The sequence below is a fragment of the Pimephales promelas genome, chromosome 10 (assembly GCF_988280905.1).
Source record: "Pimephales promelas chromosome 10, fPimPro1.hap1.1, whole genome shotgun sequence".
NCBI classification, from domain to species: Eukaryota; Metazoa; Chordata; class Actinopteri; order Cypriniformes; family Leuciscidae; genus Pimephales; species Pimephales promelas.
In genome coordinates, this window is record NC_142778.1 from 36,015,247 (window position 1) to 36,034,770 (window position 19,524).

General features: G+C 35.3%; 1 protein-coding gene across 1 annotated transcript in view; it reads left to right on the top strand.

The window, feature by feature from the left end:
- wtip (WT1 interacting protein) overlaps positions 1-18,934 on the top strand; it is a 34,933-nt gene extending 15,999 nt beyond the window's left edge. Inside the window, exons 3-8 of the mRNA XM_039684160.2 lie at positions 7,209-7,276; positions 11,389-11,451; positions 12,959-13,089; positions 13,478-13,529; positions 13,621-13,689; positions 15,360-18,934. Coding sequence (XP_039540094.1) covers positions 7,209-7,276; positions 11,389-11,451; positions 12,959-13,089; positions 13,478-13,529; positions 13,621-13,689; positions 15,360-15,512 — 536 coding nt within the window. The 3' untranslated portion in view covers positions 15,513-18,934. The remainder of the gene's footprint in view (positions 1-7,208; positions 7,277-11,388; positions 11,452-12,958; positions 13,090-13,477; positions 13,530-13,620; positions 13,690-15,359) is intronic.
- Positions 18,935-19,524: the final 590 nt, after the last annotated feature.

Here is a 19,524-nt window from a genome sequence, read left to right on the forward strand (position 1 = left end):
CTGTGAGCATGTGTTTGAACTGCATTCATGTCCCTCCACACACACGAGTCATTCTGAACCGCATGTTTCATTCCGATGATTCATTTGAACTGATTCACTGACTTAAGTGGGTTTCCATGGTCCACTTTGTGCTCTGGTAGTCAGAACAGATGTTTGTCTTTCCTGTAAAGCACATAAAATGGCCATTAAATTAGCATAGATGATGCAGACAGTATATATACAGTGTTTATAAACTATATATAGCGAGAGAGGTCGCAGAAGAACATGTGTGTGACCAGCAGGTCTGCACATGCCGTGAACCGCAGACTAAAATTCCCCTCTTTACACTAATACACACACTCTCTTCAATCTGGATGTGAATTCCCAAACGTGTACATGCACTCTTTGAGTGACTCATCACCTCCAGTATCCCATCATGCACTGGGGCAAACCCACCTGCAGATGATAAAGAACTGCTTGTTCTCTCGCTGTGTGTACGTGTGTGTGTGTGTGTGTTCTTGCAGCATCAGGAAACATAGTTATGCTTTGTTCTTCTCACAGCATCTACCGACTTATTGTTCAATCTATCATTTAATCTATCGTTGTCCATCCATCCATCCAGTCCAAAATTAGTCTCTTCTGCTCAACAAGGCTGCATTTATTTGATCAAAAATACAGTAAAACAATGTTGAAAACATTTGTGCTGCTTCATATTAAACCTTGATTTTTTGAATAGAAAGTTCAAAAGAACAGCATATCAGAAATATAATCTTTTGTAACATTATAAACGTCGTTGCTGTCACTTTTGATCAATTTAATGCACCCATGCTGAATAAAAGTCAAAAAATTATTTCCTAATTGTCTCCTATTTCTATCTAATGTTTCGTTTTATGTGTTTGTATATGTATTATTCTGCTGGACATCTATTTTCTCTGGTTAAGTGTTTTTAGGGCTGCACTCTGTTTTTTTTGAATCTTTGATTGTACAAGAGAGATTTCCCAGCAGTCCTCAGCAGCTGTGTGCTGTTTTAATGACATGGTTTTATAACACTTTAGATGTGGTCTGTGTGTGCAAGCTGTCAGTGTGAAAATCATATAACCCTTTGAACGCTTTGGCAAAATGAGATTTGTCAGTCACTCAGATGGTTGTCTAATAGGAGATCACAGGTGTTTATTTTCTTGTATATGCCCTGAGGTTCATTATATGATCCTACTTTTCACTGAGGGATTATGTACTTCAATCAGAGTTAATGCCACATTTAATTTGTCATGAAGTTAGTTGTCATAAGTGCAGTCCATTAGGTTGTGCATCTTGCTGTCCATCAATTATCTGACAAAACATTGAAAACCAGTTAAATGAGGCTGCTGTCCACTAGAAATATTTTGTAAATATGAATTTTTAGAGTCGACGACCCTGACTAAGTTCAGTCGAGGACTGAATATCTACAGACTCAGTGATGGGAAACATCTCAAGTGTAAAAATTAAATTAAAGATGCATTTAACACAGCAGACCATGGAAATGAAACTGCCCACACACTCTTCTGAGAAGAGCGGAGGAGAAGAGATGCATGTGCGTGAAAAAGTTTTTGGGTGATGGACCATTTTCACATTTCCAAAGCTCTCAGAAGTAGAAATTATCATTGGATAAACTTCTATAGTGGTGGATACATTTTTGCATTCCCATTTTCCCCAATAGTAAAAAAAACCCCTCCTGTTTACACCTGTAGGGCCCTATGAAATCCGTTTTATTTTTTCCCAAATTCTGTTTTTTCCGTTTGAATTTTTGGGAATTAGTTGTTGTTGTTGTTGTTGTTTTTAATAAGAAATACACTTTACAGACAGAAACTCTACATGCCTATACATTCATCCTCACATTCATACCCCAGAACATACATGAGAAAAGATTGACACACTTTACAAATATATTATGACAGAAGAATAAATATGATATGAAAAAGATTTTTCAGAAATTTCATATAATTATAATATACATAAAATATTACTCCATTTTTTTATTATATTCATCCATTTTATTTTTACTTTCTGCTATTATCTTTTCCAAACGAAGATGTGACCTTATAACATTATTAAAGTGATCTAAACACAAGCTTGACGATGTTTTTATTTTAAAAATAAACATTTTCCCTATTAAAAAAAAGAGTGTACTAAAAAAAAAATGTACTAAAAAATACACATAAATTAGGAATTACCTTAAATTTATTGAGGGAACAGAAATTTACTCAGTAGCCTTTTCAGGACACACACTGCATGGTGCAACATAACACTGCACTCTTCAAGTAACAACAAAATATGGTTATGAGCTTTAAACTGTCCAGTAATATACATTTTATTAGTTTATATAAGTTTAAATAAAGTCACACTCTGTCACTCACGGAGTTCCAGTCCGGCGCCTCATAGACAGACGCGGTGTGCACGTTGTGTGTGTGTGTGAGAGAGAGAGACGGAGAGAGAGCGGGGAAATACAACTGAAAGAATACGCTGCGTGTTGTAAATAGTGTTAAAAAATAAAACGCAGCATGTGGCGGCGAATCAGTTTATGTGTGGGAAACACTGCATAAGTCACATGCGAACTTCTCAGCTCGGCACTGACGGCTTATAGCGTCGAGTTTCTTAACTTTTTGCCGACGAAAGGAGAGCCACTTCGCCGCTTTCATTGTTTTGATTTCGTCATTGTAACTGAAATGACGGGATAAGAGGTTGTGTCGCCCAGATTTGCTTCCGCTGGTCTGCATTTTCACCAGACGTACGTTCTTCTCCCACACAACAGAATTTAAAACCAAATATGTAAAATTCCACGAAATTCCGCGTTAACACTAGATTCCACGTTAATTGGCCGATTCCGTGATCGCGGAAATCATCGGGCCCTACACCTGGTAACTTCATACGTTTTCTCTGAAGTAGGGCTGTGCGATTTTGGCTAAAATCATAATCACGATTAATCGAACAAGTCACCTCGATTACGATTATTGAACGATTATTTTACTTTTTTTTTTCTTTCTCATATGTCACTGACAAGGCTTATTCTGTAAATATCTATGTATTTTTTTTTCTAATGAAAGAGTGCATAATCTTTGAGATTCTAAAATAAGAAAACACACAGATAGCTTTTAATGCTTATTAAATATTTAAAAATATAAAAAAATGTAGAAAATAGTTATTTTTGTTAATAAAATAAATTATTGTAAATATTGCCATCTAAAAAGTAAAATATAACTTGTATTAAACTAAAAAAACTAATCCTTTTCATATTGTATAGCATCTGTAAATGCTTGTGTTATCGAAAGCTGCTTTGTGGCAGTGTTGTAGTACTCGAGACTCGTCTCGGACTCGTTCTCGAGACCATATTTTAATGGTCTTGGTCTTGTCATGGACTCGTGTCCATTTGGACTCGGAATTGACTCGTACTCGAAAAATTTTTTTTTTAGGACTCGGACTTATTCCCGAGTCCACTCGAGTTCAATTCAAAATATTTTTCATGATTATTAATGTATGTTAATAAAATATTTCTTTAAATTGATTGACACGCCCAGTGATTGGTGATTTTCTAGTGCACAACTGCGCATGACAAATTGTAATAAAATTACTTTTAACACCACCTACTATGTGGCCTTTTTACCCTAAACTGATCATATTTTTTAAACTCTAAGTAAATTCAGTAAAAAAAAACAAAAAAAAGGATTTCTCTAAGTAATTAAAAGTAAATTAGGTAATCAACCCTCACTGGTCTCAGTCTCGACTCGGACTCGACCGTCTCTGGTCTCGGACTCGACTCTCTCTGGTCTCGGTGTCGACTCGGACTGGAGTGAGGTGGTCTCGACTACAACACTGCTTTGTGGAGTGGAAGCACTTGATGCTGGGCGTTTGTCTGTCTCTCTCTTTTTTGCATGCTTCTTTGGTACAAACAGCTCCTGTTGCTGAGTTGACTCTGAAGGGAAATCGATCCAATTGTGAAAAGACCAAGTGTAAATGCATCCGAGCCATCACTCAAACCTCTTCATGAGGTGATCTGAGATAAAACTGGTATAAATGCATTTGGTTGTTGAAACCACGAATGTGTATTTCACTCATGTACGTTTGAGAGCGTGTTATAGGCGATTTCCAATGTGAATAACTGGAAACGCATCATCACAGTCTGTGAAAGGGGTCTATTGAAACGTTTTTGCTGTAACTTTTTTTAAATGCATTTTCATTTCAGTTCAGCATTGATTTGTTTCAACCGGTAATCTGTAGTTGCAGAGATTTGCTTAAGGTTTTCTGAAAGTTCACCACTACCGGTGAAGAGCTAGACATTTGCCACGAATTAACTTTGTGTTTGATTGATATAAGCAGTTTTAGGACAGGGGAGATGTAGTTGACTGTGGCCGACAAAGCCTGGAGGAATCTAGCCGCCCCCCTCCCCCCTCTCTCTGTGTGTGTGTGTGTGTGTGTGTGTGTGTGTGTGGTGGTGGTGGAGGGGGGGACACTGGGACCAGCCGGTGACCTCAGTCCGAAAGAATGTCCCCGTTTACTCAGACCTCTCTCTCTCTCTCTCTCTCTTTATTTGTGTTCAGTTTCTGGTCCTCCCCAGACATTTGTCAGCTCAAGAAATCTCAGTGATCTCAGCGTCGTTTGTTGTGTTTACACACGTCCACATCTGACTTTGCAATCTCATTAAAAAAAAACTAATTCTCTGAACCATTTACACCTTTTTATTGTATTTTCTTTTATTGTTCTTGACCAAAACTGCACTCATGCTAGAGTGATCTGGATGGTTGCTAGTAGAGATGAAACAGTATGAAAATATCATATCATGATTATAGTGACCAAAATGATCAATTTTATCACAGCATTTTTAAAATGTGCATGAAATTTTCAAAAAGTACTGTGTTGAAAACCAACAATGAACACATAAAATTAGCAGCACTATGCACTTTTTTTTTTTTGCATAAAATTTTTAATATCAAAAACGATTGGTTGGATGACTTACAACTTAACATGTTATCTAAATGTTCAAATAAAGTAGTATATGTTCCAGCATGTGTTTGCACCCCTAATTGAAAATCTCTCCTCACGTCTGTGTGTGAATCGCGCTTCATCACTCTGAATCAGGTCGGGTGTTCGTTCCTCTGTCGGGCCGCTGGCTGTTTGAATGTGGCGAGTGCATAAATTTTGCCATGGTGAAAAGAAACGAGATGTCCGCTTGAGCGCTGTAAATTAAGGGACGGGGAAAGGGGTCAGTCTGATTTATGTGTGTGTGTGAGAGAGAGAGAGACAATGATGAGTGTTTCGTGTTTTCTGTGTGTGTTTGAATACAGACGCTCAGTCAGACTAGCAGCATAAAGTCAGATCGCTTCTTCTGTCCAAGAAACGGCCATTTCGACAGAAACCGTCTGACCAAGCACAGTTTGCATTTGTGTTCAGGCTGGTATAAACCTGTGCACTCGATTAAAACGAACCCTGGCGCGATTGCTCTGTTAGTGCGGTGGTTCATTCGAATAAATGTGAACTAGAGCCCGACCGATAAAGGATTCTGAAGGCCGATACCGATACAATTATTTGTTGGTTTTAAAATCCGATATATCGGCCGATATTTTTTATTTTATTTTTTCCAGGAACGCACAACAAATCATTAATAGATTTCCCTAACATTAGTTATTTGTAGTTATGTATGAGTTTCAATTAAAATAATATGATAATGCATTTTAAAAAGAAATTTGTTTCTTTTATTGTCGCAACAGAACAGAGGAGGAACCAAAGCTCATTAATTAATTAACAAAGCTCATTAAAATCCTCTGATGATCGTGGCCTTAGCCAGCTTTGTGGTCAGCTAGAATGTGTTGCGCGTTATAAACGAGTGTTGCCAACAGGCCAGGGACGGTGTAGAGTGCCCTCTGGTGGACAAACTTATACAACTCCAACACTCAACAGCGTGTTTCATCCATTTTTATTTTATTTTTGAAATATTCATTTATCGGCCATTATAACTGCCGATACCGATAGTTTGTAAAATGCCTAATATCGGCCGTTAATATCGGCCTGCCGATATATCGGTCTGGCTCTAATGTGAACCAACTTCCAAACGAACTCTTCGAGTGGTTCGAATGAAATCTGAACGCAACACGGACCAAATTTTGGCCGATAACTTGATAATTCTTTATATTTGGAAGTTGATAATTGATATATTCTGCTATATAAGTCCAAATTTTATATCATTTTTGAGAGCCTGATAAGTCTCACTATTAAAATCCATGTACCAAACACACAATTTATAATGTTCTTCTCACTATAATTTTATTAGTATATTGCCTATATGACAGACTTGCACTGCACATGTTTCCAATCATATTTCAAACAATTCAAATCCATCATGTTGAACAATGCGCATCTGAAGCATCTCAGCCGAAAGAAAATAATCCATAATGTATTGGCTGATACCGATTTGGAGGCCGATATAGTATGTCACGCATGTATACGAACCAAAAAAAGGACATGATGTCATTGGTTTGACTCCTGTACACATTATACAAGCTCTTTACGAGTTCTCAGCTTGGCTAAATACCATCTTATGTAGGTTAAACACACACAACGAGCACATTTAACCCTAAACACAGCATTGTTTGGGAAATTTGCGTAATAAAAGCCAACCAATCAGGTTTTGTTTATTGTTTTTTTTTTAATAGGGACCATGCATGTTCATGAACATCGTTGTATAAAAATACACCATGTGAATATGCCAGAATTAGAAAAAATTCATTCATTCACTACAACAAAACAATATTGTATACATTGACACAAACAAACAAACAACAGATGAAAAATGCATGGTGACAAAGACATTGTTCATCCACCTCTAAACTGCATTTAATTTAACAGTGAAAGTTTATGGGTGATAAATAAATATATATCCCATGCCTTTAGGTTTGACCAGAACTAAATGTTTTTTGGTCCAGACCAAAGTGTGCACACACCCCAAGAAGCATTTGTGTGCATTACACATCCGGCGCTGGTGGTTTTGTGTTGTGGGAATGAACACAGCTGTCCACTTAACATGCATCAAAGATAAAAACACCATCATTTGATGTTTGCCAATTAAAAATAATTGCTTGTTTGTTGTGGAAGCTGTTTGTAAATGCACGGCATGAAGACACATGGAGTCAACACTTTATGCAGCGTGTAAGATGAAACTTATTTGAAATATCAGCTTCATTTTGTGTTTATTTTTTTTTCAGGACGGCGACTACGAGGAAAGGCTTTCTATAATGTAAATGGAAAGGTGTACTGTGAAGAGGACTTCCTGGTGAGTATGAGTAAAAAATGTTCAGGTCAATATGTTTTTTTTTGGTAACACTATTTAAAGGTGACGTGTTTACCCCTTTCTACATGTACTTACTATAGTAATGACAGTACATTATGCACAATTACCCTAACTCAATAGTAAGTACATGTAGATAATAATATTACTTTGTATTTAAGTATGATGTAACTACGTCACCTTAAAATAAAGGGTAAACAAATTTTTCTTATGTTTTGGAATTCTCTTATGCTCTTAAGGCTATATTTATTTAATCAAAGATAAATGATAAATATATATAATTTTATAAATGATAAAAGCTGAATTTTCAGGATCATTACTCCAATCTTCAGTGTCACATGATCCTTCAGAAATCACTCTAATATGAGGATTTGCTGATCAATAAACATTTATGATTATTAATGTTGAAAACCTATTTGCTATTTGTATGGAAACTTTGATGAATAGAAAGCCCAAAGGATCAGCTTTTATTTGAAAATATAAATTCAATATATTTATTATACTGTTGTCGTTTTTTCGTCTTAACTTTTTATTTAATTCAATGCATCATTGCTAAATATGTTGCCTGATGTTTCCTGAGGTATTTTTTTAAATACATATTTTTTAGGCCGATCAAACGATTAATATCGATTAATCCAAAATAAAAGTTTGTGTTTGCATAATATATGTGGGTGCACTGTGTATAATTATTTTATATATAAATACACACACATGCTTGTATATATTTAAGAAATATTTTCATGTATATATATTTACATATAATTTATACTATATATAAATATAAATATTTGATATATAATTTTTTTTTTCTTAAATATACATGTGTGTGTGAGTGTATTTATATATACACAAAATAATTATACACAGTGCACCCACATATATTATGTAAACACAAACTTTTATTTTGGATGCGATTAATCGTTTGAGAGCCCTACTATTTTTCCAAGAACATGGATATCATTTAATGCAATGATCCCCCCCATCAACTTTTTTGTGCCTAATTTTTGCCATTGCTATAGAAATCATAAATGTTTAACACAAACACAACTCAAGCTTTTAATCTCATAATTACAGTAATTCTGACACAATGTGACGCATTAATCCATTAAAAGAAAGCAGGCCGTGTCTGTCCCCGTCACAGATTGTTCTGCTATTGTTGATGCTCGTTTTAATGCGCTTGTGTAGAACCTGTTCTCCTTGAAGTCGTGCTGTCGGGTTAGGGTTACACCAGCTGTAGTGTCCCAACAAAAACACTGCACCGCCCCATTTAATTGAATGTTTCCTGAGAGGGAGGTGGAGAGCAGGGCTGTATTGATTAGCACTCATTAGTGGATAGATGAATGTCGAAGTCTCTTGGGAGAGCAGATGCTGCATGCTCCCACCTCCCCAATTCACACACACACACACACACGTCAGGAGAGCAGATCCATCATGCAGGACTCAACTTCCTGTCTTAAATCTGCTTCGATATTCGATATGTGACAGTCCTGATTATATGGGCAGATGATGTACATTGGCCAGGACAATCATTTGGTCAATATTTTGATAGATTTATTTATTTAAATTAAAATGTATTGACACCCTTTAGATTAGAGTCCAATTTTAACTATGTAAATATATTTAAGAATATCTATGTAAATATATTTTATATATATATTTTATTATTGTTATTTTTTTATATATATATATATATATTGGTGGCTGTTGGCCACGTAGCACAGATATCATCATTGCTATTAGAGGTGGGTGCTATACCGTTATCAACGTGACTATTTAGCGATACCGAGAATAATTTTTCTAGAATATTTTTTTTTTTAAAGAATAATTTTTTTCTAACAATTTTTTCCCCCTCATATCGCAATATAATATCAATATCATCCAGACAGTGAAAAATATTGTGATAAAAATATCGCCCACCCCTACTTAGTATCATCCATTGAAAAAAAAACACACTAGTCGACCCCTTAATAGATTGGTGATTGCCCCCAAACAGCACTTCTGCTGACGTGACTGACTGCGGATCAGCCTCCGGGGGTCGGGCAGATGGTCTGTCTGATGGGACGGGGTGGGTGGGTCCCAGTATTGATCAGTCCCTCCCAACCCCACCTGCTGGTCCTCCGCGCGCCACAATTAACACACAAACACCAAAGAAAAGCATGCAGGCGAGCAGTGATGTCATCAGTAGGGAATGAGCCGAGTTCCATCGTTAAAACGTGGCCTTTGGTTCCTTCAATAGAATCCGAAGATCTTGTGTGGCCTTTGCCACTCATTTCCATAGAGTTCATGTTTGAGAACATCTTTACTCTAATGGCTGCGCTCCAAACCCCTGTAACCCTGGTAACCAGGTCAGAACCCTTCTCCGAGACAGATGGCTCCCCTCGGGGTCGAGTCTGTGTTTCAGACGCATGCAACCTGTGTGCGCACCATTAAGAGCCCCTGAAGACTTTACTCGAGACTAGATGTTTTTAATCTCGGGATAGGCTTTTAGAGGTCTAAGCCATCGTGCTGAAGACGAGGAACCTCTCTGGTGCCCTTCAGATCCACACGCGCAGTGGCCATCACTGTAGTCCGGTGAGATCATCTGCTCAGGAGTCGTGCCGATCATCATCTGGGGTTTAATCAGATGCAGAGAGAGAGAGAGAGACAGTGAGCATAGACAGAGAGAGAGAGAGAGCGCCCCCTTCAGACCAGTTCAATAAATCGATGATCCTCATTGATTTGTGGACGCTATTGGAATTAGATATTTTGTGCATTTTGGAAGTTGACATGAAAGGTGGAGGAGTGTGATATGCTATATTTTAGTGTATATTATTATACATTTATTTAGTTCGTTATTTATTAAATATAATGTTATTTTAAATATGTTTTGTGCAATATTTTATTTTATATTATTATATATTTATTTAGTTCATTATGTATTAAATATAATGTTATTTTAATGTTTTGTGTAATATTTATTTTTATATTTTACTCATACATTTTCTTATTATATATTTATTAGGGCTGTCAAATAATTAATCATGATTAATCGCATCCAAAATAGAAGTTTGTTTTTACATAATATATGTGGGTGCACTGTGTATAATTATTATATATATATATATATATATATATATATATACACACATGCATGTATATTTAAGAAAAAAATATTATTTATATATAAAATGTTTATATTTATATATAATATAAATTATATATAAATCTATATACAGTACATACATGAAAATATTTCTTAAATATATACAAGCATGTGTGTGTATTTATATATATATATAATAATTATACACAGTGCACCCACATATATTATGTAAACACAAACTTTTATTTTGGATGCGATTAATCATTTGACAGCCCTAATATTTATATAAATATATGTATAATATTCTATTTATTTCTAGTATTATACATTTATATTATTTAGTGTATATTTACATTTGATCAGTTGGCAGATGCTTTAATCCGAAGCGAACTTACAAATGAGGAATACAACAAACGAGGCATCTTATGACATGAAACATGAAGCAGAGTGACATGCTGTAATTTCTCATTAACTAGTTTAAACATTCTTCTGTGATTGCTATACATGCAGATTTTCTCATAAACATTAATTATTTGTACTTTTAAATCTATTTGGCACACAATGTTCATAGTTTGAGAAAAACTGAACCTGTTAATTTAACCTGATACCTTCATGTTGATGAGATATATTTATTTGTATTAAAAAATATTATAATTATTTTCTACTTGCATAATATTTATATCACATGCCTGTGCCATTTTAGAATATTAATAAATAGATAAATAAAATATCTCAACCAAATCTCCTTAATAAACATCTAAATGATTGTGCACTTGAAAAATGTATTCACAAACATTTGGAAGCATTTGGATCTGATTACAGTGTAAATGTGTACCTTGAAAATGCAATGTAATCACTTTAGATTAAAGCATCTGCCAAATGCATAAATGTAAATGTTTAAAAGTTTGGAGCAAAAAAATGTGTTCAGCAAGGATGCATTAAATGGTTCATTGCCCTGTAGTTTGTTGCTGATCAAACATGATGTTGCATGTTCGCTGTGGTGTTTTCTTCATAGTACTCCGGGTTCCAGCAGACAGCGGAGAAGTGCTTTGTGTGTGGACACCTCATCATGGAGATGGTATGGTTTCACTATTACTAGTGCTCTAGTTTATCAGAGGAAGGATCTCTTGTCATTTAGATTTTTTTTAGCAATATAGTGACATAACAAAGGCAAAACTAGCCTCTCCCTATGGAGGATCCCTATTCCACCCTACAGATAAAGCGTTGTGAAATTTCAGTTCGTGTACGTGATAAAATAAAATTCTGTTTCAAATTTATAGGCAAGACAAGTAATTTGTTTTGGCATGGTTTGTAGGGAATTACAAACTTGCGCACATAACTATAGAATAAATTCTTAAAGGAGTAGTTCACTTTAAAAAAAAAACTTTTGTTGATAATTTACTCACCCCCATGTCATCCAAGATGTCCATGTCTTTCTTTCTTCAGTCGAAAAGAAATTAAGGTTTTTGATGAAAACATTCCAGGATTTTTTTTCATATAATGGACTTCAATGGGGTCCAAACGGTTCAAGGTCCAAAAGACAGTTTCTAAGGGTCTTATCAAGCGAAACGATCGCTCATTTAATAAATAAATAACAAAGTTTAAGTTTTATAAGCTCAAATGGTCGTCTTGCTCTGTTCTGTGATGAGCGTTTGTGACTCTCCTGTTCGAACTCGTTCATCAAAATGTATGAATCTTTTTCCGAGTCAATTCGTTCATTTCTCTGGATGAGTTCCAGAGAAGTTGATTGAGAAGCAAGGCGACCATTTGAGCTTATAAAACTTAAACTTTGTTATTCATTTATTAATTGAGCGATCGTTTCGCTTGATAAGACTCTTAGAAAGTGTCTTTTGGACCTTGAACCGTTTGGACCCCATTGAAGTCCATTATGGAGAAAAATCCTGGAATGATTTCATCAAAAACCTTAATTTGAAGGTTAATTTAAAGGAATAAAGGACTGAAGAAAGAAACACATGGACATCTTGGATGACATGGGGGTGAGTAAATTTTTTAAGTGAACTACTCCTTTAATGTGCATGTGAACGCCATCAGCGTTTATCACAGGTTCAGTTTAAAGTCTGTTTAGAGAGAACGGTGTCATCTTAACCCTAATTTAATAACAAATGATCATTTCGACGGAAGTGAATCAATCACAACTAACTTTAGCTGGAAAATAACATTATTCAAGAACCGCTATAAAACCAAACTAATCTCTGTTTCCTTAAATTATATGTTTATCTCTGTAAAGCTGCTTTAGACAATCTACATTGTTAAAAGCGCTATATAAATGAGTATGACTTGACTTGATTTGGCAATAAGAAGCATTTGATTTTTAACAACACAAATCAATCGGAGTGGGAAAATGTGTGACTTATTTAGACCCACCCGGTCTGTTACAGTTAAAGGAGTTAAAATTAGTTTTACCGTCTTAAATAAATGTGGAACCAAAGATGGATTATCAAAGCGATATAATCTCTCGAAATACTCCGGCTCAGTGATGTGTGTCTATACTTGGATGCAGAAATGCTGTTATTGTGCCTCATTAGTGCTGCATCACCTCATGTGTGTGTGTGTGTGTGTTGTAGATCCTGCAGGCTCTGGGAAAGTCGTATCATCCAGGCTGTTTCCGCTGTGTTGTGTGTAAGGAGGGTCTGGACGGCGTTCCTTTCACCGTGGACGTGGAAAACAACATCTACTGTGTGAAAGACTACCACACGTGAGTGATATCCTCACGTCACCCCGTTTTATATTTCATAGCCAAGGTGTTTTTGTATAATAATGAATATTCGTAACATCTAGCGTTATTATAAAGTGCTACAGTCACGTTCCGGAAGTAAAAACTCCACTCATGTTCTCCATAGAGAAATTGATTTTGAGGAATCATTTCTTAACCGTTTCTTCCCAAATCAATATTTCATGTGGTGAAAAGCTTCAAAAGTGCAATATTACTTAAATGTCCGTCTTGTTCTAACTTGTTCCTTCATCTAGGCTCAAAGCTGCTTGCTTTCTTATCGGAAGATCCATAAGCGAGATATTGTACATCCAGAGTCCGGGATTTATTTTGCGAAAACATAATGTGGTTTTATGTGTCTTCATCTTCACAGGGTTTTTGCTCCTAAATGTGCCTCGTGTAACCAGCCGATCCTCCCAGCACAGGTACGAGAGTTTGAATACAGTAACCCTGACTGGGGATTGAGGTCACGCTTCAGGACAGAGGTTAACTAGCTGTGTGTGTGTGTGTGTGTAGGGTTCAGAGGAGACCGTACGGGTGGTGTCCATGGATAAAGATTACCATGTGGAATGCTATCACTGTGAGGTAATTCAGACTCGTTCATAAGTCAGTGGTTATTGCTGCTTGTACTGTGATTGGCTCAGAGGTAAATGGGGTCATGTTTACACTCCTGGACAATGCTCCGGAGTTATGCAAGATGTGTTTTGTTTGTATTAGGCCCCGGCTCGGGTATAAATGTGCATTAATGTTGTGAATCATTGACTGATGGCATTCAGCTAAACTTTGAATCTGTGAGGTAGTGTTCACTTAAACATGTTTCTCAAAGAGTCAAACATCTCACTTATTAATTATTGAAATCTCAGTTTTTCTGCCTAAGAAAGCAATTTTTTTTATCTTAATATTTTATTAACATATAATTTTATTTATATTTTGAATGATATTCAAGTAATTTTCTGAATTTAGCAACCAAAAAAAAAAAAAACTGTCAATGAGCAGTTGATTATTATATACATTAATATAATATATTTTTTTAGTGATTAAAATTAATATTATATCAAATAAATTGAATTTAGGTTATATATTTAATATAAAAAATGAACCGTGTATGTATATACTTATAATTATTGTTATATATTGTTATATTTATTTACCAGAAATTTATTTTTTTATTCAAATTGAATGTAATTATTTTTATTATTTGAATTAGTAAAATTAATATTAACTATATTATATATATAATTATAATATATTTCTGGTAAATAAATATAACTATAACAATAATTATATTAAAATTGAATAAAAATATATATATGGTAAATAAATGTAACAATATATAACAATAATTATAATTAGATATATACCAGAAAAATATATTTTTATTCAAATTTAATATAATCATTTTTATTATTTGTATTAGTAAAATTAATATTACATATATTAAATTTGAATAAAATATATATATTTCTGGTAAATAAATATAACAATATAGAACAATAACTATAATTAGATATATACCAGAAAAATATATTTTTATTCAAATTTAATATAATCATTTTTATTATTTGTATTTGTAAAATTAATATATTAAATTTGAATAAAAATATAGATTTCTGGTAAATAAATATAAAAATATAGAACAATAATTATATTACATTTGAATAAAAATATATATCTGGTAAATAAATATAACAATATATAACAGAAATATATATTTTTATTCAAATTTAATGTATTATTTGTATTAGTAAAATTTATATTAAATATATTAAACAATAGAAATGTAATATTACTTTTGTTAATAATTATAAAAAATTATAATTAAAAATACCGTGTGTGTGCTTATATTCAATTGATTACTTTTACATCACTTATCATTTCCTTATCACGAAAATATGTATTCCCATTCACAATTGAAACAAAATTGTCACGTTGACAGGGTTGAGATTGGGTTAATGGGTTGAAGGCCTTGTCAAAACATTAAATCCATATTTGTTTTTCACGGTCATTTATTTACAATCCAAACCGCACTTCTGGATTTCTTCCTCTTGCTCTGGATTTCCCCAGTTGGCTTGCAGAAGGAAATTAATTTCCATCTAAAAAGGAAGCGTTGTTCATTAAATGATTTACAGTGTAGGTCCTATTTACAGTGGTAATGATGATGATGATTCACTATATTCTGATGCATGAAAAGGCCTTTTATTGGGCCTGACTTCCTTTCTATCAAACATGCTAAGACGATAAGATGTGTCTTGCAGGATTGTGGTCTTCAGTTGAATGATGAAGAGGGGCATCGCTGTTACCCGCTGGAGGGGCACCTGTTGTGCCACCGATGCCATCTGCACCGCTTAAAGACCCCTGTACCAACACACCCGCCCCCGAGCTACCCGCTACACGTCACTGAACTGTGAACACACACGGGCTCGCGCCGAAGATCAGTGGTGGAACGACAAGCAAGAGGGTCATTGCATTCCCCCAAACAATAAACAGGGAAATCGGTCTACATATTTCCACTTGTTTGGGGTTTATATGACCAACCAGGGAGGTTTTTATTATTGCTTTCATCCCTCATCACACTCTTCCTCTCACGCTCCGGTCTGGTTCGCTGTTTGGAGGGGTCGTGACCCAGCACTGCCACATGGGACGTGTCCTCTGAATGCCACACAACAGCACTGAACACACTTACGACTTCTTGTGCCTTCATCGAGTATCCCGTCACCTCGCTCACTGCCTTCGACATGCACCGTTTCTGTTTGCGTGTGTGTTGTGCCAAGCTGCCCGCGTCTTTAAAGGGACAGGTCACTAAAATCGAAAATTGCATTGATCATTTATTCACCGTCGTTTCTTCAAACCAGAATGACTTTTATTTATTGAAATGCCTTTTTAAGCCAAGACACAATTAATCATGCACTGGTTAATTTTGAGGCTCTTTTGTGTCCAGAACATGTTTTTATTCAGTGTTTATGTAATTACACGTCTATGGATTTCAGTTACAGCACAATTGAGACGATGACTAAATAACTAGAAATTTGAACCAATGTTCAGATTTCTGTTCTGGAAATGTATGCATATTTAATTAGATCATGCCTAATTTGCATATTCATAAAACGTGTAATTCAGAACTATTGTTTCAGATTACTGTGATTAATCAGCTGGGGAATTATAGTGATATCTGTTAGCTGATATTTTACCCGGAGGTGTCTTGTACGGTTTTGGAACGAGTGAATAATAGTGAACTGTCCCTTTAAGCATCGATTACATGCCTAAACTAGTGGCGGCAGTGGGCCGAACACTGATAAAATCTTCTTGTGAAACCTGCTGCTTATAGCAGGACTAACAAATGTATATTTTGCAGAAGTCTGACTTTTGACGTTACGACCCGACACCAGCACAATGGGGTTGGATCCATGAACTCTTACGTCGTGCTCTTCAGACACTGGTTTGTCTCCGGATGAGGTGCCTTTCTGCCTTACATGTTCCTTACCGTGGAGGAGACGCACTGTAACGTGTCTCTGGAGACTCTGAAGGGACTCTGATGTGTGCCAGGGTCAAAGGTCAAGCCTGGATGTGCTGGACTCAACCAGGCCTGCATTTGTCCTGCAGTCAATGTTTGTGTGTGTGTGACCCGCTGTCCAAACCAGCCGCGATGCAATCAAGCCACGAGCAACAGAACATTTTGCACATGTCAGAATAATAAAGTCATGAACGTAGAAGTCTGGGAATGATGTAATGATTAAAACTAGATTGAGTAGATTCACATGAATGATAATTAGAAGCTTATTGCATTGCATCTGGTTAGGACGTGTTGTGAGTGTGTTCGTCTGTGTGTGTAGTTGTGTATGTGTTCATGCACACTAGTGGCTGGGCCGCTGTGAGTGTGTGTGTGTTCCATATACAGTGACCCTGATAAGTATTTACACACTTTAAAACATCTGAATGTCATTACGCTCTTAGAAAACAAAGTTCTTCTTGACTCACCTTTAAAGAACCCTTTATACCAATAAGGTGCGAAATGTCTTAAAGGAGTAGTTCACTTTTAAAAAAACGTTTGCTGATAATTTACTCGCCCCCGTGTCATCTAAGATGTCCATGTCTTTCTTTCTTCAGTCGAAAAGAAATTTAGGTTTTTGATGAAAACATTCCTGGATTTTTCTCCATATAATGGACTTCAATGGGAACCAAACGGTTCAAGGTCCAAATGAGAGTTTCAGTGCAAACTACAAACTGTTCAAAGGGCTTTAAACGATTTCAGACGATGAATAAGGGTCTATCAAGCGAAACAATCTCTCATTTAATAAATAATTTTTATAAGCTCAAATTGTCGCCTTGCTCTGTTCTGTGATGAGCACTCGTGACTCTCCTGTTCGAACTCGTTCATCAAAATGAACGAATCTTTTCCTGAGTCAATTAGTTCATTTCGTTTTTCGATGTCTATAACATCTTGTTTATCATCTCTTAATATATCTTGGGAAAATTCACTAGTTTAGTGCAGAAAAAATAACGATTTATAATGGCCAGCTGAAAAGACTAAGACTATGTTTCTCAAGGTGAGCATTTGAGCTTATAAAACTTAAACTTTATTTATTTATTAAATAAGCATTCATTTCACTTGATAAGACCCTTATTCCTCGTCTGGTTTCGTTTAAAGCCCTTGGAAGCTGCACTGAAACTCTCATTTGGACCTTGAACCGTTTGGTTCCCAATGAAGTCCATTATATGGAGAAAATCCTGGAATGTTTTCATCAAAAACCTGAATTTCTTTTCGACTGAAGAAAGAAAGACATGGACATCTTGGATGACATGGGGGCGAGTAAATTATCAGCAAAAGTTTTTTATAAGTGAACTACTCCTTTAAATTATTGCATAATACGTATAATGGGTTATTTTAATTTGGCGTGTTTGCAAGCCGTTTAATTCATAAATTTAAAAAATAAAACAAAATAAATGAACTAAAGCCAAAGGTTCTATAAAATGAATGAAGTGCCTGACGGAATCTTGAAGGTTCCATTTAGAACCTTTTCTTCTAAGAGTGTGAATCAAATATCAATGCGAGTGTCGTTTGTTAAAGAGACACAAAAAGTGGTTTGAAATTCTAAAACGAAATCACCAGCTGATTAAAACGTATCCTGAGGCGTTCAGAGCGTTTGAAGCGTCGAAATGCTCGTCAGGGCCGCTGTACACACTTCTGTCTGCTGTGATACTACTGACCTGAGAACGTCTGATAAAGCTTGTGAAGATGTGCGTTTGCTGACCGCTCGCATTTCGTCATCCTGACCGGCTTTTCCCGCAGATTTAGCTAAAGCAATATTCTGGATGAATGCCGTCGACTCTCAGAGAAAATCAAATGGTTGTTTTATTTGAGCAGCTGATGTGTTTTCTATGGGAATCGCCAGCATCAATATTCAGTGTAATGACAGAACATTCCTTTAAACGGTTCAGTAACCTTATCATTCCCACCGGTGTGTTTTTTTTTTTTTTTTTTCTCCACGTTGTCTTAATCCACTTTTAAAACGTACTACTATTGTATAGCACAACGTTAGAGTCCCTGTAAATAAACAGTAGAATGTATTTCCTGCATTTATCGGAGAATCCGTGAAGCGTAGCTTTCCTTCAGTTAGTTGGTAAAAATGCACATCTTTCATCACTTTTTTTATCGTACAATGTTTTGATTTCCTAGATATTTCATAAATAAAGAAAAAAGCAAAGTAGATTTATTTATCTAAACATGAAAAGTTTAAAGTTATTTAATGTATGAAAAGTCGGGGCGTATCATTTAACCGTAGATTTATGTAATCTGCTTTTTCAATAAAGTGGTTTTTTTAGTTAACTTAAACTGTGTGACTTATGAAGTTATTTGTGTGGATCAAAACTACATCTCATTCACACTCACTTTCATTTAGATGTCTTTGTAATTATATTTTAATTGCACAATAAAATAGGGGGAAAAAATGATGTCACTCCAATCAAATCAGTATTTTACCCTTTTCCTGTCACCCCCCTTTTTGAGAATGGGGGTGAAAATGCACTATTCAAACTGAAATGGTTGTAATTCAAGAATGTTTTGGAATATACCCAAGTTTGGTCTTGTTTTAAAGAAAACACTCTGCAGAATATTGCTCAAGTGAAAACACTTCAAAAAATGAAAGTATGAAAAAGTTATGGATGTTTAAATTTACAGTAAGTCAAATATACTGTACTATATATTGTTTATTTGGTATAAAATAGATATTTTACAAAATAGCTTTTACTCTAAAATTATTATAAAATCAAAGTCATAAATCTAACCAAGTTATGTTCCAAATTTGAAGTTGATATCACAAAAACTGAAGTTCCCATGAGATTTTGTTTAGGCGTAGTACCAAAAACAGCCACCGGGTGCCATTGAATTCCGTTGAATGTAGTTGTATACATTCTGCCTTAACA